This window comes from Pollicipes pollicipes, unplaced genomic scaffold (genome assembly GCF_011947565.3).
Source record: "Pollicipes pollicipes isolate AB1234 unplaced genomic scaffold, Ppol_2.1 Scaffold_1600;HRSCAF=1878_pilon_pilon_pilon, whole genome shotgun sequence".
Classification (NCBI taxonomy): Eukaryota; Metazoa; Arthropoda; class Thecostraca; order Pollicipedomorpha; family Pollicipedidae; genus Pollicipes; species Pollicipes pollicipes.
The window spans coordinates 3,439,871-3,467,799 of NW_023595962.1; the positions used below are offsets into that span (position 1 = coordinate 3,439,871).

General features: G+C 57.8%; 1 protein-coding gene across 1 annotated transcript; it reads left to right on the plus strand.

The window, feature by feature from the left end:
- The first annotated feature begins 4,252 nt into the window (after positions 1-4,252).
- On the plus strand, positions 4,253-27,929 carry LOC119092852 (paired box protein Pax-5). Its single transcript, XM_037215773.1, has 11 exons — positions 4,253-4,439; positions 17,742-17,798; positions 18,261-18,426; positions 19,184-19,381; positions 19,884-20,101; positions 20,996-21,043; positions 21,699-21,748; positions 22,728-22,938; positions 23,937-24,044; positions 26,162-26,267; positions 26,960-27,929. The coding sequence occupies exons 1-10, from the start codon at positions 4,367-4,369 to the stop codon at positions 26,260-26,262; spliced, it is 1,230 nt and encodes a 409-aa protein (XP_037071668.1). The 5' UTR covers positions 4,253-4,366; the 3' UTR covers positions 26,263-26,267; positions 26,960-27,929.

The following is a 27,929-nucleotide window of genomic DNA, read 5'->3' on the forward strand; positions in this document are numbered from 1 at the left end:
TCTCTCAAATCGGCATGCCCCCCCCCCCCCCCCCCACCACCACCACCACCACCCACTTTCCACTTCCTGGGCGAACCTACGCCTATATTAAATATTATCCTGAACATGTTGTGATTTCTGTGAACATTATCATTATGTGAAAAATATTACAGAACCTGAAGGGAAACATAAACGGTGATTTTACGATTTAGGTTGTTGTTTGACGCATATTCATGGCATGATTTGAGCGGCTAAAACAATTTTCAGTCGCACATGAGAGCGTCAAACGTGTACTGAAATCCTCTCCGTTCCAAATCGAGTGTGGCAAAACAACCCGCGGTACCCACTCAGGTGACAAAGGGTTTGGACCGGTCCTGGGCCGGGGGGGGGGGGGGGCGTTCCCAGCGGTCTGGTGACTGCCGTCTCCCAGCGGCTTGGTGATCTCCTCCTCCCAGCGGTCTGGTGACGGCCGTCTCCCAGCGGTCTGGTGATCTCCTCCTCCCAGCGGTCTGGTGACGGCCGTCTCCCCGGCGGTCTGGTGATCTCCTCCTCCCAGCGGTCTGGTGACGGCCGTCTCCCAGCGGTGTGGTGATCTCCTCCTCCCAGCGGTCTGGTGACGGCCGTCTCCCGGCGGCCTGGTGATCTCCTCCTCCAGCGGTCTGGTGACGGCCGTCTCCCGGCGGCCTGGTGACGGCGGGCGGCCGTCGCCTGGCCTCGCCGCCGGCAGTCTCCCCGGCCGGCGAGGCCAGCTGGCGGCGGCAGCGGCGGCGGCGGCGGCGCTGCCCTTGTCAGGCCGCCGGGCTCCGGGATCTGGAGTGTCCGGCGTCACCAGGCCGCAGCGGGAGTTACCTCGAAGCACCTGGCTCTGGATCATTGCCTGCACAGTGGACAGTACACGTCATGTGCGACCACGCCTGTTGCCTACTTCAGCGAAACCGCACATTCGCGCAGAGCCGCACAGCCTCCCGGGGATATTCTACAACAGCAGCAGCTTACGTTGGAATGGGCATTACACGCAGGTCGACGTCAGGGATGGCACAGCCATTTCGGACAGAAGTGTCCGGATTAAAGCTGGGCATCCCAGTTGGATTAAAAATTAATCCATATTAATCCAGATTAATATGGATTAATAAATCCAGATGAAAGCAAGGATCCCAGTTGGAGATAGTTGAGAATTTTACCCAATGTCTGGCTTCCGAAAAGATTCAGAAACTAAATAAATGTTCAAATATTACGAGATATTTGAATGTCCATTGAAACAGGCAAACATCTGCTCCAAAATACCGTTGTAACGTACGGACCTCACTATATTTTCACTGTATTTTAAAGCTTTTACATTTAACAGAGGATTTGGCCTACAACAAGGTTTTCCCACCTGCATCGCCTTCGGTTCATGACGAGAACGAGGAGAAAGCTGTGATTCATGAAGGCACCTTCAGAAGAGCAGCACGCGTGTCGACGCCGGTGAAATCGCCGTTAGTGCAACGGGGACTGAGGTCGGCGCCGTGGCTGAGCGCCTGCGCCCGTGCCGAAGACAGCACATCGCACACGTGGGGCAGGGCTGACATCGGAAGACTGACGTCACAGGAAATGCCGCGACAATGGCGTGGTAATCTGAAATGAATTTCGCAGCCTGCTACGCAGCAGGTGCGCAGAAAATTCCGCTTGATGCATCTATCGACATTGCACAGTTGTTGTGTCTCACGCACAGGTGGGTGTGAAGCTTCCTGTGCTGGAATTGTGTTTCTCCTCGAAAACGTGCTCTCAATCTGCACTTTCCAAAATACACACCCGCATGCTGGCCAACGCAGCCAAGATAGGCTTGTTGAACATGCGACTCCTCTCCTCCATTCTACCTCCGGGTGTGATGAAGTGTCACTGACACTCGACTGGCAGCCAGGCATGACGTTGCCGAGGGCTCAGGACGCTGGCAGTCAGATGGCTTACTACACGCACACACAACGCGCACTGCTGTGCGGCTGACGAGCGGCAGTGCGGCGGCCTCTTCGCTCTCTGCCGGCATGATAAGCCGCTTACCGTCTAAGCCGGCACGTGTCGGCGCGTGCCGCCCGCGCGCGGGGGTCAGAGGGCGTGGGAGCGGCGCTGCACCTCTGTTGAGGGAAGGGGGGGGGGCTGCCTGCCGGACAGTCCGGCAGCGCCCGCCCGGAGCGCGACGCGCCTCAGGCGGCTGTCCCGGAGACGGCCAGACCGGGTCGGCAGGGGTCGCTCCATGACCTGTCCGGCGACGGCCGCCGTCGGACAGGGTCAGGGCTGGAGGTGGCGGAGGGCGCCTGCTGACCGTGTGCCGGGAAGAGGGTGGGCTGGGTTTACCACCTACCGGCGCCGCGGGACGGCCCGGGCCCGGCTCTGCCTATCCCGGCCTGGTGCTCGTCTCTTGTGTTGCGTCGCAGGTCGATATCGACCCCCCCCCCCCCTGAGAAGCAGCGCCATAGCCGTCTCCTGTGAGTCAAGCGGCGGAAGTCTCCACGGAGCAATGCGGCGGAAGGAAGCCGCGGCGCCCATCCACTGTTTTAACGGAAGCTTAACATCAACCCTGTCATATTGCATGACAACTATTGGCGTCGGGCAGAATCTGACCCGTCCGCCTGCTTGGTTATCCTATTGGCCCTGAGCAGCGGTGAAGTCTCCATGACGCGGCTTGGTGTTGCCTTCTTGTGCGCCATCGACGCCAGAGTGCGGCTCGGCTGAGACGTGGCGCTGGGCGCTCGGCGGACGGCGCTGGTGTGCGTGGTCTCCCTGCGGAGCGTCGTGCCGCTGTACTGGAGTTCAGAGGCCTCAGATCCAGAGAGGAAGGGAAAACTCAAACGCATGGCCCAGGTGCAGCAAGGCAGGGACAGAAAAGCATCAGTCGAAAGTGGGGAGTGTGCCTCGCGGCAGCGAATGACACCTGGCATTCAATTATCATCCCTTCATTTTACATATCTCATTACATGGGCGATAAACGCAGAAACATGGAGTGAGGGGCTGCGGCCCACCCACCATGATCATGTCAATGTCAGTCAGTCCTGTCAAAGCAGTCAACGTCAGTCCTGTCAAAAGATGTTGGTTTCTGAAAGAGGCTTGTTGGGCCAACTTGTTGGCGCGTTTCTACTCCCCACACCACTCGCTGCTGATGTAAATGCAGGCATACGGCTAACTGCGCAGCGAAAGGTGCCCGGCAAAAGGCCGGGTTGCAACAGTCGGGCCCATGTGACCACGACTGTCACAGCAGTGGGGCCCTGCCACCGTCTGCACGGTTCAGGTGCGGATCACCGGCCGTCGGTTTAGCCGCGGATCACCGGCCGTCGGTTTAGCCGCGGATCACCGGCCGTCGGTTTAGCCGCGGATCACCGGCCGTCGGCTTAGCCGCGGATCACCGGCCGTCGGCTTAGCCGCGGATCACCGGCCGTCGGTTTAGCCGCGGATAACCGGCCGCCGGTTTAGCCGCGGATCACCCTCCGCCACTTCAGGGGTTAGATGTTTGAAGATCGCACACGTCGCATGAATGCCTGCAGAGATTAAAGTTCGCGGACAGCCTATACCTCGTATTGAAAGCGTTGACGCGGTGAACTACTTGAGCTCGTTGAGCTGCCGTTCATGCGCAGACCTGGCGTGACCGGGGGTTTGTTCGTCGCAACGACTTGGAGCGTTTTAGGCGAAACAAGGGCTTCCATATCGTTTGTTAGGTGTCAACCAACAACCGGATGTGGCGGCCGATCGCGCCCGAACAGGCGGCCACCGGTGATGGCTCTGTTTACCGGCCCGCACCCTGGTCATGGAAGTGGGGAGGGGGGGGGGGAGGCTCCGCTGGTCCAGTTTCCCAGCCGCCGCGGGAAGTGGGGAGGACTCCCGGGACGGCCGGTTAGCGCCCGCTCCGCTGATGAAGCTGCCAATCACCGGCGCGGGGCTCGCTGCCGCCCGAGGATGGGCCTCTTCAACATCGCGGTGGGATGTTGAGGAGGCCCATCCTCAATGCGGATGGAGGGTGGGCGCAATGCGGGCAACGGGCCTCCCCGTGTTAAAGCTCAGATCTATTTAATATCCGTGTTAAATCTAGATCTATATCAGATCTATATAAATCTGTTTTTCGTGTTAAAGCTCAGATCAAATCTAAAGTTCAGATTTATTGAAAATTATTGATGCAGAATAACTCATAATGTTTCTTCTACATTGAGGCTTTTCAAGGGGTTGTTAGACTGTCGCTAAGGATGTGTTTCTGTTCCGTTTTAGAGCAAATACTGACCGTCCGTTTTCGTTCTATTTTCAGTCTAAACTGGCAAACCTGGCCCCCTCTATCCAAGCCCAGCTGTCGCCCGGCGCGTCGCTCTCCAATCAGGAGGACTTTTATAGCGACTACGACCAATCGCCGGCCTCGACACAAGGCCTGATGACCGGGATGGAGATGGCCGCCTCGCAGCAGCAGTTCCTGGCCATGGGCGACGAGCCGTCACGGAAGAAGCGTGAGTGCCCGCAGGGTTGGCGGCCCGTGCACACCGCACTACTCACGGCCACGGCACAGACCCCTCCCTCCCCGTGACGGCTGCGTGCCGACTGTTGACGCTCTGCTCTGATGTGCTGAGTCCGAGAGACCGGTGCTGGCCGGTTGCCGAGCGCGCCTGAGTGAGCTCTCCGCCACCGAGCGCCTGGGTAGAGCTCTTCGCCCCAGAGCGCCTGGGTGAGCTCTCTGTCACCGAGCCTCTGAGCCTCTGAACCTCTGCCTCTGCCTCTGCCTCTGAGCCTCTGAGCCCCTGAGCTTCTGAGATCAGAGACCGGCCGTCTGCGACAGCTGGAGCGCCTGAGTAGAGTTCTCCGCCACCGAGCCTCTGACCCTCCGAGCCTCTCCCTCTGCCCTCTGAGCCTCTGAGCCTTTGAGATCAGAGAGTGGTCGTCTGCGACAGCTGGAGCACCTAGGTAGAGCTCTCTTCCACCGAGCCTCTGAGCCTCTGAACCTCTGAGATCAAGAGAATGATCGTCTGCGACAGCTGGAGGACGGTCACAGCTGCAGACACAGCTCCAACCTCGTGTGGAAAATCCCGCAGACTCTGAGGCACACCTCGACGAGAGTCCGAGAGTGACGTCATCAGACGACGTGCCGCGAGTTGACAGTCCCCAGTGACGTCATTAGACTTGTCAGGAATGCGCCGGCCTTGGTGTTTGCCGCGGAGCGAGCGGCTGGGCGGCGGTAATAGCGCGGCGGCGGGACACCACTTCCCTATTTGTGGCCATTCCCACGAGCCGTCGGCCGGCGCCGCAGGCGGACTGCAGGGCTCGCAGTTTCTTGACGGAGTTGCCTCACACGGTCCGACAGAACCGACGGACAAAACGCTCCGGGCTGGTCGTGAGACGGCTCACATCAGACGGGCGGTTGTCGAGTGGTCTTCTATGAAAGGCTGGCTAATGATATCTCAGCGAGCTCATTTAAGAGGACAATTCGGCGAGCGGGTACAATTTGTGTTTCGTCATAGCACAAGGGCACGGTTAATGGCGTGCTATGGTTCGCCCCGTGCCCCATGGTTAAGTGGCTGCTGTGATACGCCATAGTTGGTTGTTCACATAGTTTATGTAAGCCAATGACGTTTATGTGCTGACCTGGACTGTTGGGTAAGCTCTATCGTGCCCTGGTATATTGGGGCACGTATTGAATCTGCTTATCATTATATCCAAGACAGATAAGAGACTGTCCCTGCACTTTTGCACAGCACAGTTGTAGGATCGGATGGGAAGGCGGGGGGGGGGGGGGGGAGGGAGTGGGTCCGTCACTCCATCTGGAGCGCAGAGGAGGAGACAAAACACTTTTGGAGGTAGCATAGGCCTGCGAGATGCAAGCGGACTTCGTCTCCGCTTTACGCAGTAGCGTTGCCTGTCCCGGGGGCTCGGTGGGTTAGAGGGCCTGCCTTCCGGTCCACCCGCCCTTGGCGGGGTGGGTTCGAGTCGCTTTAAGCGCTCGCTGTCTGTCCTTGACAGATTTGGTCTGTGACCGGTGGCGGCGGTCACGATAAAGGCAGATGACGTCAGAGGGCAGGGCGGCCGTGGCGAGCGTCTGGCGTTGCCTGGAATTGCGCGATCGGACGGTAGGGGTCAGGGCCCACACAGCAAGCAATGCTCAGCGTGAGCTCTGATCCCAGGAATCCATCGCTTCAAACGGTTTGGATAAAAAGTGTGTTAGAAATTGCGAGTCTGGGGCTTGCTCGAACGAATGCGCAATGAATGTCGCCTGTGCCGTCCGTCCAGCCCCAGACCGGCCCTGTCCTCGCCTCTGAGCTCCCTCTCAGTCCCGACCCCGCGCCCCAGAGTCCGGCCTGCTGTCGCCGCCGGCCTCGGTCGCGCGGAGGACCCGCTCTGCCGGCCTGCCGACCGGCCTCCGTTGACGGCCGGACCGGACGGGCCGGACGGGCGCCGGCAGGTGCACCCTCTGACGTGGCCACCGGCCGAGCTGCGGTGCGGCGACGCAGCTGACGGCGGCGTGGGCTGACACACAGGGGAGCGTGGGATGACACGCTGGGAAGCGTGGGCCGACTTACTGGGAAGCGTGGGCTGACACACTGGGAAGCGTGAACTTGCACACAGGGAAGCGCGGGCTGATACAATGGGAAGCGCGGGCTGACACACTGGGAAGCGTGAACTTGCACACAGGGAAGCGTGGGCTGATACACTGGGAAGCGTGGGCTGACACACTGGGAAGCGTGGGCTGCTCGGTCCGGTGGTGTCCCCGGCTGTAGGTCAGCCTCTCACGGGCACGTGCACCAGCCTGTGGGCTCACGGCTTGGACTTCGATAGGCCGGGCGCGGCTGTCATTTCTGGCCTACGATTCTGCTGACTTAGACACAGTACGAACAACGGTTGTGTATGTTTTGCCTCCGTATAGAGCGTCATGTTAAGAATCCGCAATCCCCTTCCGAAATTGAGCCCGTGAGCAGCGGGCCTGTGGTTCCGGCACGGCTTGAAACAACACGAACTAGCCAACGCGCTTCACTTTGCACTGGATACCAGTCTAGACCGAAAAATGCGTCCACCTATCGCAAAAAAACTCGTCCAATGCTGGTTGTTACGGTTCTTCATAATTGAACTAAATGTCATTTCTGGAAATGGTGCCAGTGATTGGGACATCAATCTCAATCCAGCGACATCCCCCACTTCGCTGGGGAACACTCGCAGGCCATAGAAATTGTGTAACGATCCGCGTTCCACCCGTGACGCGGGCTGGAAACTTAATCACTGATCATTCCGAGCTGATTGGCACTCACGCCTTTCCCATTGATGTATAGCTACCGCCAAATCAAGCCTCGGCTCATCCTGTACCCTCTCCCAGCTTCGCTGAGCGAGTTTGTCGCATCTGGTGCTGTATTATCGAGTGACAACGCTGACGATGAAATTCTGCACGGTGGAAATAGCCGGCCGGAAGGGCGTGTCGGCGGCCAGTGCGCGGCGCCCGCGGCCAAAGATGGGCAGAACAAAGGGCGCCGGCTGTGGCGCGGCAGGCCCGGCCGGCCGGCGTCCTCGGCTGCTCACCTCACCGACTCACAGACTCTCACCGGCGTCCTCGGCTGCTCACCTCACCGACTCATAAGCTCTCTCACCGGCGTCCTCGGCTGCTCACCTCACCGACTCACAGACTCTCACCGGCGTCCTCGGTTGCTCACCTTACCGACTTACATGCTCTCACCGGCGTCCTCGGCTGCTCACCTCACCGACTTACATGCTCTTACCGGCGTCCTCGGCTGCTCATCTTACCGACTTACATGCTCTCACCGGCGTCCTCGGCTGCTCATCTTACCGACTTACATACTCTCACCGGCGTCCTCGCCTGATCCCCTCACCGACTCACAGGCTCTCACCGGCGTCTTTAGCTGCTCACCTCGCAGGCTCACAAACTCTCACGGGCTCACCCTGTGTCGGAGGCGCTGTCGGAAAGCAAGGCCTTGTCCTCCACGGCTTGGGGGTGGCCGGTGAGCAGGCGGGGCGGCCGCCTCGCCGCCGGTGCCAAATCGGCGCCCCGCACTTGGGAACGCTGGTCCGCTCCGATGGGAACCCGGCAGCGCGCCGCGTGCGCGCCCCAAGGTTAAAAACGGGCCCGACCCTCCCACACTTTCACCCGTTTGCCGGCCGAGAACGCCGCGTCCGCCCCCAGGGGCGCCGTCACCGGCGGGGGGGGGGGTCTGCCTGGCGCGAAGAGGAACGGGCACCCCAGCGCCACGCGCCGGGCCGCGCCGGGAACGTCTGTGTTAAGTCCTCTGCGCGACCAGAATTAAGGCATCCAGTCGTGGTCATTCGCCGGCACGTCAGACGGTTCGTCTGTGTATCGACGCCGGCAGCGGGCGGCTTCAGCCTCCCCTGTTGACACCCCTGGCTGCGCCTCTGTGTGTTGGCACCGGCAGCGGGCGGCCTCAGCCTCCCCTGTTGACACCCCTGGCTACGCCTCTGAGTGTCGGCGCCTGCAGCGGCGTGTAGTGGCGCGATGACCAGTCGCAGGACGCGGAGGCGAGTATGGCGCACAGCCCCTCCCCCCCCCCCCCGATCACCCTCTACCCCCACCCGTTACGTCGGGAGAGCGCCCTGTTGACAGAGTCTACCGTGGCGCAGTCTGGCCGGTTGCCAGGGCCGGCCTAACAGGCAGGCTGAAGCCTGAACTCTCCAACAGAAAGTCTGAACGGAGTTTTTGGTCCTCAACATACATGCCTTTTCCCCACCAGTACTTCGCAGGTGGCCGATTTTTTGCGTCGCTTCCAAACACAGCGTGGGCTTTCACGGACAATGCACTGTTTGGAGCGCAATGGCTCGACCCGGGCTCGCACTCGATGAAACGAAAACTATGTGGTCACGTGCTCTGAGTCACGGCGACTCGCTGAAACCAAGCCTAAATTAGTCCGGTTTACGGTGGGAGCTTTTGTAAAGGTTTGCATGATCCAGCCAATTCAGCAGCTGTGTTTCCAGGATAATCCATGACGCACCGCTCCAACGACCTTGTGGATTCTGCGCCAATTCCCCGCCCTGTCTATGCTGAATCATTTGCACTTAAACACCCTAAAAGCGAAGCCAAGCGGCCACTAATGAGCTGTGAAAGCAGCAGGCTGGAATGAACAGGTTATCGAGGCTGTACCTGTGCATGGGATCGGTGATAAAATCCTTCATTCTGAACTCTCACAATCAGATGTTTCTAGCGTTCCAAACCGACCACTTTCAATAAAACTATTCCCTTCCTTCTTGTCACGCGAATTTTTCGCAGATTTCTTTAACGCACACATGTACATGCGTGCAAAGAGCTTCTTGGCCGTATGCGCTGGAATGAGGTCGGCAGGGCCGGTGGCTTCGCCACGAGTCTGGCACTGGGGAAAGGCGAGCCTTTTTGCAAAGTTTTGTGTGCTGTGCTAAATACTTAAACATCAGCAGCTCGGCCTCACCGCCTGGATCCCACGGCAGGACTCCAAAATTGGAGACAGGTGAATAATTACTTTGTAATAGTGACATGCCTAAACGCACTGTTCAAATCACGCAAAATTGCTCCGTGTTCGCAACGCAAGGCTAGCGGGCTCCGGTGAAATGGGTTTACGACATAACACGGGGTAAATAGACCTCAGATCGCACACCACAACTTGCACAATCCTTCTCATTCTCCCAACTATGTGGAATGCTGCTGCCAGTGCTATCGCGGGCTTGTCCTGACCACTCAACATTGACAAGCGGTGAAAGCGTGTAATTTTAAAACGTGAGCGAAGAGTATCGTATTTTCCCACGCAATTTTTCACGAGTTCTTACCTCATTCTTACGTCGGAGAGCAAATTATGTTAGATGATGTCAAAATGCTGCTATATTGATGTCAAAACAAGCTTAAAGCGATGTCGCACTCTCAAATATGTTTGCACGTAACTGTAACAGGTGTGAACGCGCGAAAATGTATGTAGTTTCTTCGCTACGATACGGAGCGGTGGGTGAGCCTGCAAAAGCCAAATCAGGGCTGCTGTGTCAGTTTCACTGCTGACACGGGGTTCGGGCACAGCTCGGCCTGCCTCCGAATCCAAAGTTCCCCAAGGTTGAGTCACAAGGCCGGCTGCTGAGGACAAGGCTGAAGGCTGCTGAGGACAAGGCTGAAGGCTGCTGACTGGTAACCGTGTGACCGTGTTATGACACGGTACGGATCTCCCGGTGCGGGCCAGCGGACGGGGCCAGCGGCCCAGCGAGGCCCAGCGGCCCAGCGAGGTCTAGCGGCTCAGCGGGGTGCAGCGGCTCAGCGGGGTACAGCGGTCCAGCGGAGTACAGCGGTCGGCAGCGGAGTACAACGGTCCAGCGGGGTACATCGGTCGGTAGCGGGGTACAACGGTCGGCAGCGGGCCGGCCTGGATCGGACGATGTGTCCCGAGACCACCGGTCGCCGGCGCCGTCCGCAGCGAGGTGCTGGTCCTGACATGGTCCGGCCCGCTCAGCCCCTGCCGATGTGCTCCGCTTCGTCAGTGTCGGTCTCCGGGTACTGACAGGGTACCATTTCTCCGGGTACGGGTACTGACAGGGATGGCCCTATAGGTGCGCGCTGATCATGTGACACTTCATTTAGTTCAATTATATTGCTGCATATTTGTACAATAATATGTCACTAGCAATGCAAAGAGTCCGTGATTGCATCGCTGTTCTGATTGGGCTGCGGGATTCATTATAATTATAAACGGCGTCTGCCACGGGTGCTACACCAAGCACCAATGATGAATGATCAGAATCTTAAAGAAATGATTGTTCTGTGGTTTCGTTGTCGCAAAAAGCAATCTCTTCATTGCTATTTACGGGCTTAGCTTAATATGCACAACTGTGAAGTCGGCAACAGTCCAATTAAACACATTTTTACTTCATGTACAATTCAATGCCGAATTGACGACACGTTGTTGAGTGCCAGTTTAAGCAATGTTTGTACTTCTATGCATGGCTGCTGCGCAGAATGCAATCAGTCAGGACACTACAGGCTGGAGCACCGGTCCGTAAAACTAGTAAAGAAATAGTTCTATGTTAGGATATGCTCAGCACTTCAAGCCTCCTTCACATCAGTGGCTGCGTTTGGGCCGGTGCAGTATGTAGTGTGATGGAATAAGATCACCGGTGTTACAGCGGACGTGTGTAGAAATTCGCAATGGGGAAGCACAGTCCAACTGTTGTCACCAAAAAAAAAAAAACAGTTTAGTGCACCGTAGGCGCGTAAAATTTCTTGCGAGTTGTGTGACAACACCGCATTGTTCCGGTCTCTTCAGTTTCACGCGTCTAAATTCAGTTTTTCGTGTCTATTCACGCACTCAAAAATATGTCCAACCATCAGCTTGACAAGGGAGGACACGTATCCATTGCAGGCAACTACTGAAGACGCCTCTGGTTCTGTCAGTCCGGAGTTTGATATTCCCTTGGTTGTATTACCTACCTAATATCTCCATCCCTCCTTTCCCTCCCTTTTCTTCTTATCATCGCTCCCTGCCGATGAGGTGGAACGCTGCCTCCTCAGTTTACCACCACCCGTTGCTTGTGCAGCAGTCAGCCCCACAGCAGTCAGCCTGTGTTAGAGAGGGCTGATACGAGGGCCTTAGCCCTCGACTGGCTGTCGTCCCAGCTGCTGTCCGTGTCGCATCATGCGCCGTATTGTGGCACCAGATGCGGTACCTCCGAGCTCTGCTGCTGTACGTTCCCTCCAGGTTTACGGAAAAGAGAGCCGTTCCCTGGTGTCAGCTTCTCGTCATCAGCCGTCTCCGGCGTCAGCTTCTCGCCATTAGCCGTCTCCGGCGTCAGCTTCTCGCCATCAGCCGTCTCCGGCGTCAGCCTATCGCCCTCAGCCGTCTCCGGCGTCAGCTTCTCGCCATCAGCCATCTCCGGTGTCAGCCTCCGAGCCGCCAGCGCGGGGGTGGCCCAGCGCGTGCTCCCGGCTGGGCCTGTGCTCGCGTGCGACGGAGGTGGCCGAGACGCCGGTGATACCTGCCCACGCAGTCTCCGCGGTTAGCGTCCGGCTAGCGTCGCAGTCTCCGAGACGTCCGGGGCAGATGTCGCCTCGTCGGAGCGTGCGGGAAGATGCAGTCGATTATCCGGCCGATTCAGGTCGATCGGCGAGTTGTGCCCTCGTTGCGGCGGTACCCACAGCCGGCCACCGGTCCGGCACTGTCACCAGTATGTCGCCAGTGCCGCTGCCGCCGTCACCAGCCGACAATCAGACGCGCGCATTCTCCGCATTCCACCCGTCCAAACACAAAGCTGCGGGAACTGTGTATCCTGGATTCGGCGCAGGCAGCGGCCAAACAATGTAAATGAGAGAGATACGGATATTCAGCGGAGGTATTTGCTGAATTGGAGCTGTGATAGGCTTCATCCGGTCGCTGAACTCACCGTGGTAGCTTTGCACACGAAGTGACATTTCCCAGCGCGCAACGGCATTCGCCATTTGGGATGAGTTGGATCGATCGCTTTGGAGATCCGTTTCCAGCCGCTTGTCCGGCCGTCGGGCCGTAATTCACGTTTTCAGCTCTATCTCCGCTCCCTGCAGTCAGGTTTTCCCCGTAAATAACCTCCATGCATTACGCGGAGCGCCGGGCGCGATCGTTTTCCATGCACGGCGGGCCCGCCGCCGCCGCCGCCGCCGCCGCCGCCGCCGCCGTCGCCCCAGATCCAGCCGACCGGAAAGGGACGCGCGCGCGCGCGCCACCGGCGGCGCTGCCGGCGGCCGCGGCGCGCCCCAAGGCTGCGGACACGGGCCCCCGGGTGTAATGACGGGCTTCCGGGCCTGGTGTCGGCGCCGGAAGGCCCGTGGGAGCGGCGAGCCGCCAGCCGGGGCCGCTGGTGTCGGCTACACTGGGGCCGCCGGTCTTGCGTCCCGTGCTATTGCGCCATGAAAAAGACTGGAGGCGCGAGATCAGTTATGACCGAAATTTCTATGCTATTTGATCTTGAGCACCGTCATGAACAACAGTGCCCCTTTGCCATTTGGCAATGTTTTACAGAACCGTTTTGGTTTGAGTTATCCCGAGTTATCACAATTATACAATTCATTGATATGAACGGTTTTCATCGATCATCGTGTTTCTCTCCCTCGTCTCCAAAAGTTTGTTGCTCCAGGTCTATATGCCTCTTCTTGGCAAGCCATCCACCGAAAGGCAAAATTTTCCCCCTCTGCGTCCCGGCTCCTCGCAATCCAATCCACATCTCGCCCAGAACCCTCACACAAAGCTCTCGCACAGAGCCATTGCACAGATCCCTCCCACAGAGACCCCGCACAGAGCTGACCAGCGAGCTGGGGAGCGCAGAGGCGATGTCAGCAACATCTGTCTGATACGTGATGGTACACTGACGCGCATGGCTTTGTCGCGCAGAGCCACGGTACCGGCGCCGCAATACGGTCGACTCTCTGTGTGGGTGATAGCTGCTGCGTGCCGTCCCTGCCGCGCTCCTGGCGCCGCCCCTGGCCACGTGCCGGCCGCTCGTCGTGTGGACCAGTCACGCGACGGCTCGGCGGCGCCGGAAGCCGGCTGTCGGATGTGCAGCCTGCCTCGCAATGGGCTCAGTTTTTGTCGGCGCGCAAGCGGCCGCAGATGACGGTCCCACTGACGCCACATGATGACGTCACTCGGTCAAACGGCAACGCGCCGTCGTCCTCCCCCGCGGCCACCAGCGTGAAGGGTGTGATGTGGTCGCACATGCTGACCGTCTGCAGTGCAGTCGAGAGCCGTCCCACCGTCGGATGCCCAACGGTCATCGGTCGCCGCGGGCCGGTCTGTCCATCCCTCTCGCTCGCAGCGGTCGTCGGCCGGCGCCGTTCTCGCCGCCCGACGGTCAGTCTGCTCTCCCCCTCCCCACCACACTGGCTGGTGTTGCGCTCTTGAGACATCAGGGCCCGGCTCCGACACTGTTTTCTTCTTGGCCATGTTCACGGCAGTGTCGCCTCGCTGGTGGTTGAATGATGGGGAGCGGACCGCGCTGGTGGTTGAATGATGGGGAGCGGACCGCGCTCGCCCGCCCGCCCGGGATCCCGGCTGACGCCCTCGCCCCCACGGCCCCCCCCCCCCCCTCCGCATTCATCGGCTCAGCTGGCATGCCCAGCTCCGATCTGATCCCAGCACGCCTGAGCAGGGGCCGCGGCCGGTCCGTCTCTTATAGACGCAGACGCAGACGCAGACGCAGACGCAGACGCAGGTGCACGCGCGCACGGGTCGAATACAGGCTGTACGCGCAAGCGTTGTATGATATTAGGTTAATCTTTCTCTTATTTTTTTTTGCTTTTTCCTCTGATTGTCTGAGTTTCTCAATCCTCTGATCCTCCCTATGGCTTACTAGTCCTCGCATCCCACGGCGTTGGACGAGGCGTGCAGAGTTTGGTTTGGTTTCCATGGCGACCAGCATGAGCGGCGTAACCACGAGCACCGCGGCCTCGCCGTCGATGCTGAGCTGACCACAGCAGAAACCAGGCCAGCCAAAACAGCGGCTTGGGCTCCCCTAGAGAATGTTTACTTGCTTCGAGCATGGAAGACTGGGCATGTCGCCTGAGTCATGTGATGACGTCACCCCTCACTCCTCTTTTCAAATGCGTCATGCTTGTCATTACGATTTCATTTAAATGGTAGGATGTGACAATCCAGATTTAAATCAAAGCAGAGAGATGAATAGCAATGTTGCACAAAATTGCTATCCTGACCAGGACTAGGGGAGCGGTGCCTTTGACGTGACGTCATCGTATGACGTCAGCGTACGCTGCAGCCGGTCGGAAGTGGTGGTAATTGGTGGGAAAGACAGCAGTCTCTGGTTTCCGGCGGCCGCGGGCTAGCCGGAATGTTTCCGCCGACACTGGCGTGTTTGCGGTTCTGCGGATTCAGCGACGTCGGTGTTTTTAACGCACCCTGCGAAAAGCTCCGGCTCGGTCCGCGCAGCGAACAACCGTCGTTTAAAGCACAATACACGCCATTTGAGAGGATTGTCACAGCGAATATCGCGCTTATCTTTGTACTACAGTGCAGGGCTCCCCAGACCCCAGCGATAACCCGAGCGCTGATGGGAGCGCCATCTCCAGGTGAAGTTATGGGTGCCCCTCCTCTAAACACGGCTCCTCACCCGTCCACGTCAGTTGGGAGCTCAAGTATCACTTAAAAGTCCTCGTGACGGGCGACCGCTCTCCACTGGTCATTCCGCGCGTGGTGCCTGAGCTCGAACGTGCTGGGCGGCCGAAGGTAACGGGGCCCCCTCAAATGGTGGTGGCGAGCGGGACGCCCGTCTTCTCCGCAGCGCCCCCTCCCCCTCCCCCCAGTCCCACGCCTGTTATCACTTGGTGAGTCTTGATGTCTCTCTTTTCTTGTGATGGGACCACCGGTCCACGCCAATACAGCTTCTCGCCGAACATGCTCTCACACGGAAGCTGCAAAAAAACGTACAGCTCCCCCGTCCAATGAAAGCAGAAAGAAAGGCATGGTGTTGCAGACCGGCTCGGTAGCTAAGCCCATTTGCGACAGCGAGTTTGATGAAAATCAGTTTTGAAAAATCGAACAATGCAGACTGATGTCAGGTGCAAACCAGCATTGGACCGTACGTGTGTCTCGTGCCACAGTGGCAAGAACATGCAGCGCCTGAAGCGGCCAAAAAGCTCCTTCTGCCCGTTGAAAACCGTCATACCGTCCAACCTCGCTGCCAAGTGAGGACGGTGCAGCAATCGATGGTGCGTCAGTGCTGGCTAGTTGGTGGGCAGTACAATGGACAGTGTGAGTAAGTTATGCTATTGCTGGGAGCAGTACGTCGACAGTAGCCACCGATCTCGTTAGTGACGTCAATGCATCAGGTCATGGTCGCCGATCTCAGTGTAAAGTATTCAGCGACCGTCGTCAGGGTGCGCTGAGGGGTGAAAATGCGGCGCAAAACTGCAAGCCCCGAAAAGGAGTTGAAAATGAGTTGCCTTGAACTCTGATCTGATATTTTTTATTTGAGTAGTGTCGTGTTTAGCGGTTTTGGAGCGTCACATTGCTCCACTATTTTCATCATTAGTAGTGCCGTGTTTAGCGGTTTTGGAACGTCACATTGCTCCACTTTTTTCATCGTTAGTAGTGATGTGTTTAGTGGTTTTGGAGCGTCGTACAGCGCCGGGCAGACCGATCGCACGTAACAAATCCTGTCGAATGACACGACGACCAGCGACCTATTTGTTCAGCTGTGGACTGTTCGCTTGTCACAGCTCACCTGTTTGTCGAACTGTGAATTGTTTTACCGTTTGTTGGGCTGACCTATGCTGGATTAGGAGGTGCGATTGTAGACATGAATATTGGAAAGCCATCAGGAAAGTAGGATCGTAATTGGAGGTGAAACTTGATAATTTGAAAGCTGCCATGGCAAGATTACAACACAATGTACAAGATTGAGACTGACTTTCAATAATAATATTGAATGCTTACGAACTGCTCGTCATTTAGAAGTTTTCTGTCAAATATGAACTTAGAATTCTGGCATTTATTCTCCCTGGTGTCGGCTGCTTGTTGTTTGACTCAACACAGTTGAATGAAAAAAGAAAACGGCAGAGTGAGGACATTGCCTCGACCTCACATCGTAGAGCGTTATGACAGCATATGCAACGTACGAGCAAGAATACCGTGCATTCAAAGAGGGGCAAGCCAGTTTCGTAGCACACGACAGACGGGAGTGTATCTAAACACGGATTACACGGGAACACGGATCCGAACACGGGAACACGGATCTGAACACGGGTCTGCATCACGACAACCAAAGGTGCAGCCGCTGCAGCCGCCGTCGCCGCTGCCGCCGCTGCTGCTGCCGCGTGACAAAAAAACCTCCCGCCAATATGCTTCCATTCCGCTCGCGCATGCGTCACGTGCCGGGTGTTCTCTTCTGGCTCCGCCGTTCTGAAGAGCGCAGTCCAGAGCATCGAGACGCCATCAACGGTCGCAGGGTTACGTGTTCGCACAGGGCGGATGGATTTACCAGAAACTGAGCGTTGGCCATATAACTGCTAATGACCAATGCAATAAATGCGCATGGATCTGCAGCCAGGTCATCCTGCACGGTTGATCGTCGTTTGCGTGACCGTGTGGTGTGGTGCCAACAAGTGACCTGGTGTGGTGACCTTTAGAAGACCCCCGGCCAGAGAGTGGCCGCCGAGCCGTGCGCTGCGGTCGCGCGGAGCGGCGGGGGCGGCGGGCCAGCGCGGCGCCGCTGCCGGCCCGCGCCCCACACTTCCGGCGCGTCGCCTCGGCCGCCACTTCCGGTGGCGTCGGGCCGGACGGCGCAGCAGCGGCGCCGAGCCTCCTGAGCGCCCCTGGCGGCCGCGAACAGCGGCCGGTCCGGCAGCCGCCGGTTCAGTCTCCGGCCGCGAGAGGCGCTGCTGGCATGATGTTGCCGTAGGGAGAAAGCGGGTGTCGAAAGATGGACGGTGGGGAAGGACCAGATCCTGGATTCCATAGTGGTCCATGCTCATGTGACCTCGAGTTTTAGGCTTTAGGAACATGTTTGCTTATGGGCATTTACTTTTTGATTAAACAAATATTTCGTCGCGATGTTAAACACTTGTAGGTTTCACGTCTTGTGGCTCCTTCCCATCCTATACTTAATTCCCGCTTGATTGAATCCTGGCAATGTCGGTATGTCTTTCGACCATTTGCACACATTTTCGGTGCCATGGCAATGCCTCGTGCGTGGACGGTGTCACAACTCCCCAAATGTGGACGCTCAGAGCTCAAACATTTAAGACAGCAGACGCTCACAAACTCCTGCACGGCTTGATCACGGCGGAATGTAACGTGCACGTTTTGTCTTGATTTCAGGTAGATGCCCCCCTCAGAGGGGTGGCAAGAGCACCAATCACGCACTCACCGAGGACGGTAAGAGAGCACCGCCCCACACCGCACCGCCCTCCCCCTCCTCCCTCCCTGCGTGATCCCGTGATCTGCTGTGCCGCCTCCCCGCTCCGCCCGGTGTTCGGAGCACGGGCGAGAGCTGGTGCTCACGCTGAGTGAGCTGAGTGAGCTCACCAGCGGCACTTACACCCGCTTACTGGTCAGCTGATACTTCGCGATGTGAAGACCTAACCATTAGTGCACCCCTCGTGCACCGTCAGTGCACGACGGCTTTCGCAGACGAGTTCAGCTGATACCTAGAACAAAGCCGTGTAACACCACGTGATGTCGGTGTCTCCGTCGGATTCAGTTGCTGAAAACTGGTGACGATTCGTCGCACGGCGTTTCCTCGCGGTAAAATGCACGGTTGCAAGTTACAAAACATAAATAAAAGACTGCGGGTCCTGACAAGGAAGATTTGACGCCGTTGACCTTTGCCACCGTCAGGTCACGGCGGGGTGAACCAGCTGGGGGGCGTGTTCGTCAACGGCCGGCCGCTGCCGGACATGGTGCGCCACAAGATCGTCGAACTGGCTCACAACGGCGTGCGCGCCTGCGACATCTCGCGCCAGCTGCGTGTCAGCCACGGCTGCGTCAGCAAGATCCTCTCCAGGTGAGTCGCCCGCACCCGCCGCCACCCGCCGCTCGCTCACACCGCCACCCGCCGCTCGCTCACACCGCCACCCGTCGCTCGCTCACACCGCCACCCGCCGCTCGCTCACACCGCCACCCGTCGCTCGCTCACACCGCCACCCGCCGCTCGCTCACACCGCCACCCGCCGCTCGCTCACACCGCCACCCGTCGCTCGCTCACACCGCCACCCGCCGCTCGCAGCCACCACCGGCTGCAGATCCCTGAAACTGGAACGCGAAGCACAGCAATGACGGCTGTCGTCATATATTTTTAAAAAACAAGCCGATAGGTATGCTGCCTTGCGTGGCTCATGATGATATTTCCATCACGGATCATGGATCACGTTGTCACACGGCAAGAAATTGTGTATGTCTGATCAGCCCTCTTAAAATGAACCATTGTTCAGCTTCGAGCGGGCGATAAAAGCCACCTCCTGGCAACATGTATATTGCTTCGCGTCAAACTGGGGAGGAGGAGGGGATGTTGAAAGTGACAAGTAAGTGACGCATACTGCACTGACTGCACGTCACTGACCGCGTCGTGCCGTTTCGAGCGCAAGCGACCTCAGCTCGGAGCTAACGTTAATCCATAGTATCACAACGCGAAGGAGAGCACACCAGGCGATACAATGCCGCCGCGGGCAGGGAGTCGTCGCGGATGTTCAGAGCGGTGGCTCGAGTCAGCGCTCGACGGCGGGCTGCAGCCTGACCCCTGACCCCGACGTCCGCCCCGGCAGGTACTTCGAGACGGGCAGCTTCAAGGCGGGGGTCATCGGCGGCAGCAAGCCCAAGGTGGCCACGCCGCACGTGGTGGACGCCATCGCCAAGTACAAGCGGGAGAACCCGACCATGTTCGCCTGGGAGATCCGCGACCGGCTGCTGGCCGAGAACGTTTGCAACCAGGAGAACGTGCCGTCTGTCTCCAGCATTAACAGGTAAAGGGAGGACGTGAACGTCTATCTCTAGCATTAACATGCAGCGGAATGTATGCGAGCGAGCAACAGCATCGGCAAGCGGAAGCGGGACGACGGTGAGGGACGCGCCGGGCCGGCGGCGCGCTCGGCGGGGAGGGGCGGGGCGCCGGTCACGCAGTGGGCGGGTGGTAGGGATGTGGTCACCGGGCACTCCCATGAGGAGGGGGGGGGGGCGGATCACATCTTTGGTGTGTGGTTCCTGCATGTGAACAGCCGTCTGAGCGACAACACTTGGAGGCGACGTTGAGTTGGGTTTGGTGCGGATTATAACTCCACTATCCATGGCGCTGTCGCCGACAGCGGAGGGACGTGAGAAACGCCAGGGGCGCCAGAGTGACACCGGCGCAATGTCAATGACGCCATCAACACCAGACCAATGCTAGGGAAATCAGTGAAGCCTCCCACGGAAGCCATGTACAGAAGCCGTCCGCACCAGTGACGTCATACCCTCTGCGGCCGGCAGAATCGTGCGCAACAAGGCGGCGGACAAGGTACGGGGCTGCCACGGCCCGATGGGCGACGGAGGCGGCTCGCCGGCCGGCCAGGCCACCCCGGTCATCACGCACGCGCCGCCGGCCGACTCCCGCGACCCGCGGCCCAGCTACAGCATCAGCGGCATCCTCGGCCTGGCGGGGCACGACCCCAACGGCAACAGCATCGGCAAGCGGAAGCGGGACGACGGTGAGGGACGCGCCGGACCGGCGGCGCGCTCGGCGGGGAGGGGCGGGGCGCCGGTCACGCAGTGAGCGGGTGGTAGGGGAGTGGTCACCGGGTACTCCCATGAGGAGGGGGGGGGGGGGGGGCAGATCACATCTTTGGTGTGTGGTAGCTGCATGTGGACAGCCGTCTGAGCGACAACACTTGGAGGCGACGTTGAGTTGGGTTTGGTGCGGATTATTAACCTTTCGGCCAGTGCTATGCCAGTGCTACCTCAGGGCTATGTAGGGAAGGAGAGTGAACAATTGTGGGGCAAAGCTACACATGTGTGGGGGTCCCCGCCGTGACTTAGCCCACGCGGAGGCCGCTGTACGGGACACGCGCTCGGCCCTCGGACGTGGCCCCCACCGGGGGGCGCACGTGGGGCCACTCATGGCTCATGCATATAGCTTTCCTGGACAAACGGGACGTCGTGAGGTCTGTTGGGCGGAGCCGGGGGACGTCCAGGTGGCGGAAAGGCGAGGGGTGGGGAGGTCTGGCAGACACCAAACAGAGCAAACCGCACAGAGCCGCACAGAACCGCACAGAGCGAAAGAAAATGGCACGTTGGCTGTTGACAATATGCTTGTAGCTTGGATTATGTGATAGATCAACACGAGGCCAGTGAAATGAACAGGTTGGTGCCGAGGCACAGCAGTGTGTTCATGTAGTCTTACCAGCTGACTCGTGTAGTGCTTGAATGGTGATATATCACTTAAATCACTATCATGCAAGCGTGATGTTTGTCTGGTGTTTGATGCTTATTTTCGATTATGGACATAAAGCAGTACATAATATGATGAGTGGATTGGCGCATAAGCGGAAGTGATCACCCACGATCTCACGCAATCAATCATGATCAATGTCATGCGCCCGCAGACGAAGAGCAGAGGCGAATGCTCGATGACTACTATCAATCGCGCCAGGGTAAGTGCTGCGAAGGCATCCGCTTTATTTCTGATTCTTCCGGCAATGTCTGGCATCACCAGGCGTGGCCGATTTTGTTGTAGAACGTACCGCTAGAAGAACTTTTTGGTGGAATAATTACCTAACACTGCTTTTTGACTGTACAAAAACCCACAGTGAAATTTGCCACAATGCCAGCTCAAGCTCTCAGCAGTTGATGCAACTTTGAGCTGCTCTAGCTTACCGATATAACGAGGCCTGAGCTGACCTGTGCTGTTCTGGGCCGGTGGCCTCTGGTCTATGCTGGTATAACCTGTCACTGTAGTTCGCTCTGAACTAACGTGTCAGGGCTAGCCTCAGACGTTTGTGACCTGACCTGACCCTGACAGTGCTGCAGACGTTTTTGACCTGACCTGACCTTGCCAATGCTGCAGACGTTTGTGACCCGACCTGACCTTGCCGGTGCTGCAGATGTTTGTGACCTGACCTGACCCTGCCGGTGCTGCAGACGTTTGTGACCTGATCTGACCTTGCCAGCGCTGCAGACGTTTGCGACCTACCCTGACCCTGCCGGAGCCACGGTTAGCCTCAGGTGTTTGCAACCTGACTTGACCCTGCCGGTGTTATGGCTAACCTAAAGTGTTAGTGACCTGACCTGACCTTGCCGGTGCTGCAGACGTTCGTGACCTGGCGTCGCCGGCCGAGGAGGAGATGCGCCGCCAGCGGCTACAGTACCCGGCCGACCAGCTCAACTATTCAGGCGTAAGTGACCGAACCGCACCGGACCGGACCGGACCGGACCGGACCCAATGCCGAACCGAACCGAATCGAACCGACCCGAACCGAACCGAACCAAACCGAACCGAACCGAACCGAACCGAACCGAACCGACCCGAACCGAACCAAGCCGGACCGGACCGGACCGGACCGGACCGGACCGGACCGGAAGGCCCGGGTCCGACGCCGAGCCGACTCGGTGAACCAGAGTGACCGGCCGGCCACCAGGGAACACCGGACAGCCTGTTGCTGGTGGGGTCGGTGGTCAGCTGACGCGCTGCGCTTCCTCTTCCTAGCTCAGCGCTTGTCCTCCCCGCCGCCAAATGTTTAGCCGGCGATGATTACGAGAGAAAAGTCATGGATGTTACGTCTCTCATGAGGTTACAAGCACATGTGTGCGGGCGCCGTTCAATGCGCCGTGTGTTCGCATTGGATTGAGGACAAACATAAAAATGAGCTGCGGGTCCTCATGTGGCCAGCTGATGTCGATTGCTCCATCCTCTTCATGGCGCTTTTTCCGCCCCCCCCCCCACACATCATTATCTCGCACGTTGCGAGCTGTGTTGCGACGAGCAATGCGACGAGCAATACAGGCCACGACAATTGGGTAGCCGATGGCATTCATCTTGCAGTTGTAACAAATGACTGAGATTTGACATTCAGATTGCGGATGGAGTGATCGTTCAGAACAGCGTCTTCGTTTGGTATGCTGGTACGCATACAGTGTTAATAGTAGCACGTATGGATACAAACATCCCACGTGACCAACGAGGACGATATCCCGAATTTACTTTCGTTATCCAGTGCCATTTCTTCCCAGACGTTCGTGATGCAGTTGGTGGTGGTGCTGGCGGTAGCCTCTCCCTCCTCTGTCAGTAGCTAAGGTAGCCTCGCTCACCTCTCTTACGCTGCTCTGCCGTCCCTGCAGCTGTCATGGCCGAAGCCGTGGGTGAAGGACGAGGCTGCCAAGACAGGCTCGCTGTCCGACATCGCCGGGTCCGGCATCGGCTTCAGCTTCGGCGGCGAACAGCCGACTTTCGGGGCCGCGCCAGGGTTGCCCTCGCCCCTGGAGGCGCCGTATGACCTCGGCCTGCACCAGCCGCCGCAGGGCTACCCCCAGGGCCTGACCTCCGCGCTAGGTCAGTGTCAGCCGCCGCAGGGTCACTAAAATGGCTTGGTCTCCGTACTGGCAGCCTTGTCGCCGTAGGGCTGCTATGCTTTCGTAACGTTTGAAAGATGCCAAAGGGCGTTCACATTACATGCTTCATTTTCAGACTGGATCTCACAATGCCCCGAGGGCTTGTTTGGTTCACCCTGTGCGTGTGCTCTTGCTCCGGGGGTGTGCTCAGCTCACTCTGTGCCTGTGCTCTTGCTACGAAGGCTTGTTTAGCTCACTCTACGCGTGTGCTCTTGCTCTGAGAGCTTGTCTGGTTCACTCTGTGCGCGGGCTACCGCTTGGAGGGTTTGTTGAATTCACTCTGTGTGTTCTCTTGCCCTGAGGATTTGTTTAGTCCACTCTGTGCGTGTGCCCTTGCCTAGAGGATTTTGTTTAGCTTCCTTTATGCGTGTGTTTTTTGCTCCGGAGCTTGGTAAGCTCACTCTGCGTGTGCTCTTGCCTAGAGGGTTTTGTTTAGCTCCTTTTGTGCGTGTTTTTTTTTTGCTCCGGGGCCTGTTAAGCTCACTCTGCGTATGCTCTTGCCTAGGGGGTTTTGTTTAGCTCCCTTTGTGTGTGTGTTTTTTGCTCCGGGGCTTGTTAAGCTCACTCTGCGTGTGCTCTTGCCTAGGGGGTTTTGTTTAACTCCCTTTGTGCGTGTCTTTTGCTCCGGGGCTTGTTAAGCTCACTCTGTGTGTGCTCTTGCCTAGGGGGTTTAGTTTAGCTCCCTTTGTCTGTGTGTTTTTTGCTCCGGGGCTTGTCAAGCTCTCTCTGCGTGTGCTCTTGCCTAGGGGGTTTTGTTTAACTCCCTTTGTGCGGGTGTTTTTTGCTCCGGGGCTTGTTAAGCTCACTCTGCGTGTGCTCTTGCCTAGGGGTTTTGTTTAGCTCCCTTTGTGCGTGTGTTTTTTGCTCCGGGGTTTGGTAAGCTCACTCTGCGTGTGCTCTCAAATCTGTTCTCATACGCTGACGATGCTATCTGCCCAGGTACGCCTGCTGGCCTCACTCCTCTGGCGCCGATCTCGCTCGCCGACACCAAACCGACATTAGGCTCAGCAGCGCCTCTACCGGACGGCCTGGAAAACTACCAGCAAGGTAGGTTGCCGCTAGATGGGTCTGTGTTCTGCACTGAGCATGACTGGCGGGGAAAAGCACCGCATGGCACACTGCACCAGCTTAAGGACGCGTGCCGAGAGGAAGGCTGAACATGGTTGGGGCAGCCAAAGAAACATATTTGAGATTAAGTGCGGAAGAATCTTCGGCATGTTGCCCTGATCCGTTTAGTGCCCCCCCCCCCCCCCCCCCCATTTTACCAGGAATGTTGTCTTGACGTTGTAGGTTGCGGCATTGCCACATTTTAGCTTATCATTCATTCATAGTCATTTTAGCTTATAGCGCTACTGCCAAAGACAAAGCGCAAGAACGGTAAAATCTTTCGGGGGATTGAAAACCTCCTCGTAGGCACCACAATTCTCTGCTCGTTCTGAAAAATAGGTAAGCTCTTTGCAAGACATATCTCCTTAATTCGATAGATGAATGAATAAAGCGTGGTCGATAGAGCACATGTGTGGCAGGGCCAGGGCTCACACAAGAAGTGTGAGGGCGGGTCCCAAGAATCTATTCGATCAAAAGATGTGGGTTAAAATAGTTAAAGAACCAAACGGCACAAGACCTATGCATGCATCTGCTAATGACAAGACGAGCAAAAACCAGTTTCAGAAGTCACGTGCAATGGCAAACGACAAATTTAATTCGCTTAGCACAATGCAGGGTGATTATGCAACGGCAGAAGTCATTGTTTCACTCGAAATTAATTTACGGTTCGCATTGGCAAATGAGCGTCTCCGAAGGCTTGGTGCCTTGGCATCCACCCCCTCCCCTGTTCCTGCAACCATGACAATGCATACCTAGCTGTTCAAAGCAATTAATACCGTTAACCAAGTTGTTTGTCGGGAAAAATTGCTCTTGCAATCATGACCTCTTTTGGATTATTTGCATCTTTGTGAGCGCAGCGTCAGTTGCACATGCCATCATTTTAATGAACCACGGTTCTGAGCATTCGACAAGCTGTTTATATTTATAAGGTGCTTGTCCAAGCATTTCCTCATCGACAAGCACTGAAAGCACTGTTTCTCTGCACTCCCTACAGATGGCAGTACCTGTGGGTACGTCCGACTCTCGCCGTCCCCTCCACTGGATGTCAGTGCCTCGTTCCTGACGCTCACGCCTCCTGCGTCCGTTGACCGCTTCCCACTAAACACCCATTCGCCAGCTGGGATCCAGCACCCAGTGTGCACCCTTCAGTCAACGGGCACTGCCCAGCCAGATGACAGCCGTCTGCCGGCGAGCCCCGACAGCACCCCTCGCTGGGCGACCTCCTTGTGTTCAGCCTCCCATTCCTTATGCAGCCCGCGCGCCGCGCCGACCGATGACGTCATTGGTGCGAAAGCCAGTGACGTCACAGGAGTGCTGCGGCTGGTGGCGCCGCTGTCATGCCGCTCTCCCGGCGCCTCCCTCTCCCCTGGTCCTCTGCCCGGTGACGTAGGCCTTCCTGTGCTCACCTTCTCCCGACCCGTGCTCGCACCGCGCGCTGACCCCGCGCCGCGTGACGTCAGGATGACGTCGTCAGTCGACGGGGACACGGAGCGGGACGGTGAGTGGCGCAGCAGGGCGAACGCGAGGCTCCGCTTCTTAAGTCAGCACCAGGGTCTTTTGGACACTGTCTTGCATGGAATGGAGCATGCGTGACGCGGTATGACTGTGATGCTGCACGAATGAAGCCGTTAGCTGAAGGGCATACGTTACGTGTGCGTCGTGCCCCAATATTAGTCCCAGAAACTGTACAAATCTGGCGTGTGGTGGTTGGTCGTCGGTGGTACGTCACCTTAATGAGCCCTTCCAGTGGACCATTATGTGCAACGAACGCTGCCTCGCCGTTACTGATAGTGGAAAGTCACTGGCCCACCTTGACTAGCGCGTCACAGGCTATCAGGATAAATCTCCGGCTGGTATTCTAGCATGCACCGCAGAACACGGCGGCTGCCGTCCGGTTGGCGCGAAAATGCATCGTTCTGACGTCATTCAGTGCCGCCAGCAGGGCGACGCAGCCAAATCGTGGTGGTCGCTTGGGTCGGGACCGGCTGACCTTGACCTTAATCTGACCTGATCTTGCCGTCCAACGGCTGACCGGGTGCGCCCTCGTCTGTCTGCAGGGCCCGTCTCCATGGCCGACTACGGCTCCCACTACGCGTATCCGCAGCACGCCGCCTACGGCTACAGCTACAGCTCCCCCGGCGGCCTGCTGAGCAAGTGACACCCGTGAGTGGTCTTCCGAGGAAGGCGCAACCGTCCCTGGCCTGCACGCTTACCCGCTGACACCTACAGAACGCACATAACATACATATATATATATATATATATATATATATATATATATATATATATATAATACACAGATATACACGATGGTGGCGTGCGGTGCCGAGGGTCGTTTGCAGGACAGACGGGTCTCGGTTTCGTCACTGCTCGTTGTGTGTGGCGAGGGCGATGGCGGCGCTCTTAGCCGAGTCACGCCTCGTGCGATGACCTCGGCATCAGTGATGACGAATTTCGCCCTTCATGGCATGAACACATCCAAATGTATCCGCAGTGTGAACTGTCTTTCGGCGCATCACCCACGGTGCCAAGCGCAGGAGATGGCCAGCTGGCTGCTCACAGGAATGGCCGGCTTAAAAAGTATTAAGAAAGGAAGGAACATGCGCCAAAAATGGAAGATACGCCAAGTTGCTGGCTGGCGTCATGGGTCATCTCCCCGATGCTGGCAAAGTTCAGAGTTGAAAGATGAACACCATTTACATTATAACCCGCAGGGCGCACTGCATCCAACCGACGTATTGTTGATGCCGCAAGTTGGGATGATGTAAAACTTAAAAACCGAGATCTCTGACTCGTGAGTGGAGTCAAGAAACGCAAGCTTCATTTTTTGGATAACTGGAGTCTCCTCGTTTCAGGTGCTCGTTTTTCGAGCAGTGTGGCGGCGCCATCTTGACTGGGGAGATCAGCCGTCTGTGCAGCGGGCTTCTGCGCAGTCAGTGTCGGCGCAGTCGACGCCTGCGCAGCGGGCGTCTGCGCAGTCAGTGTCGGCGCAGTCGGCGTCTGGGCCAGCGCCTGCGCAGCCGAATGCGCAGCTGGCTCCCGCGCAGCCCTCGCAAGATCAGACTAGGCGACAGCGCTAGTCAGCAGTGCTCCGGCCGCGGTCGGACCGCGGACCAGTCCGATCCACACGGATCTGGATAGGTCCGGTCCACACGGATCTGGATCAGTCCGATCCACACGGATCTGGATCAGTCCGATCCACACGGATCTGGATCAGTCCGGTCCACACGGATCTGGATAGGTCCTGTCCACACGGATCTGAATAGGTCCGGTCCACACGGATCTGAATCAGTCCAGTCCACACGGATCGGGATAGGGCTGGCTCTAGCTGGCGGTGGCGCGGTGCCCCGATCTCATACTGCAAGAGGGGACCAGACGTGGCCGCTGGCAAGACGCTCACACCTGCGTACAGCACACCAAAGATATCGAATCGCTCGCTGCTCCGCGTCCAGGTCACTGGCGTCCACTGTTTTCCGCCAGTGTGCGCTGACGGCAGTATGTGTGGTAGACTAGTAAGCACTTATGCTATTTACACCGGGTTGAGTGTGTACTGGGCTGGAGGAGGTCGGCAGTGATGTGCGGTCTTCTGTCGTAGTGTTCTCTGCCTTGAGCGGTGTCAAGCGGGCGTGTCGGGTCAGGCTAGAACATCAGCGCGTGGCTCTCGCCGCGCACTGCCCCAAGCTGAACCCCGACACCGATGGCGCAATTCCGGCCCGAGGGGCGGCACGGCTTCCCCGTCACTGTCTGGCCGGGCAGTGGCGGGCGCCGCGGCCTCGGCGGTGCGAGGTCAGGAGACGGCGCCGCGGCTGCTGCCCTGCCGCTGAT

What these genes read in the sequence shown, in the direction of transcription:
- LOC119092852 (XM_037215773.1), top strand. Translation starts at nt 4,367, where the DNA reads ATGACCGGGATGGAGATGGCCGCCTCGCAGCAGCAGTTCCTGGCCATG. An exon ending in CGAGCCGTCACGGAAGAAGC is followed by an intron (nt 4,440 to 17,741) that starts GTGAGTGCCCGC and finishes TCTTGATTTCAG; the next exon opens with GTAGATGCCCCCCTCAGAGG. An exon ending in GGGCCTGACCTCCGCGCTAG is followed by an intron (nt 22,939 to 23,936) that starts GTCAGTGTCAGC and finishes CTATCTGCCCAG; the next exon opens with GTACGCCTGCTGGCCTCACT.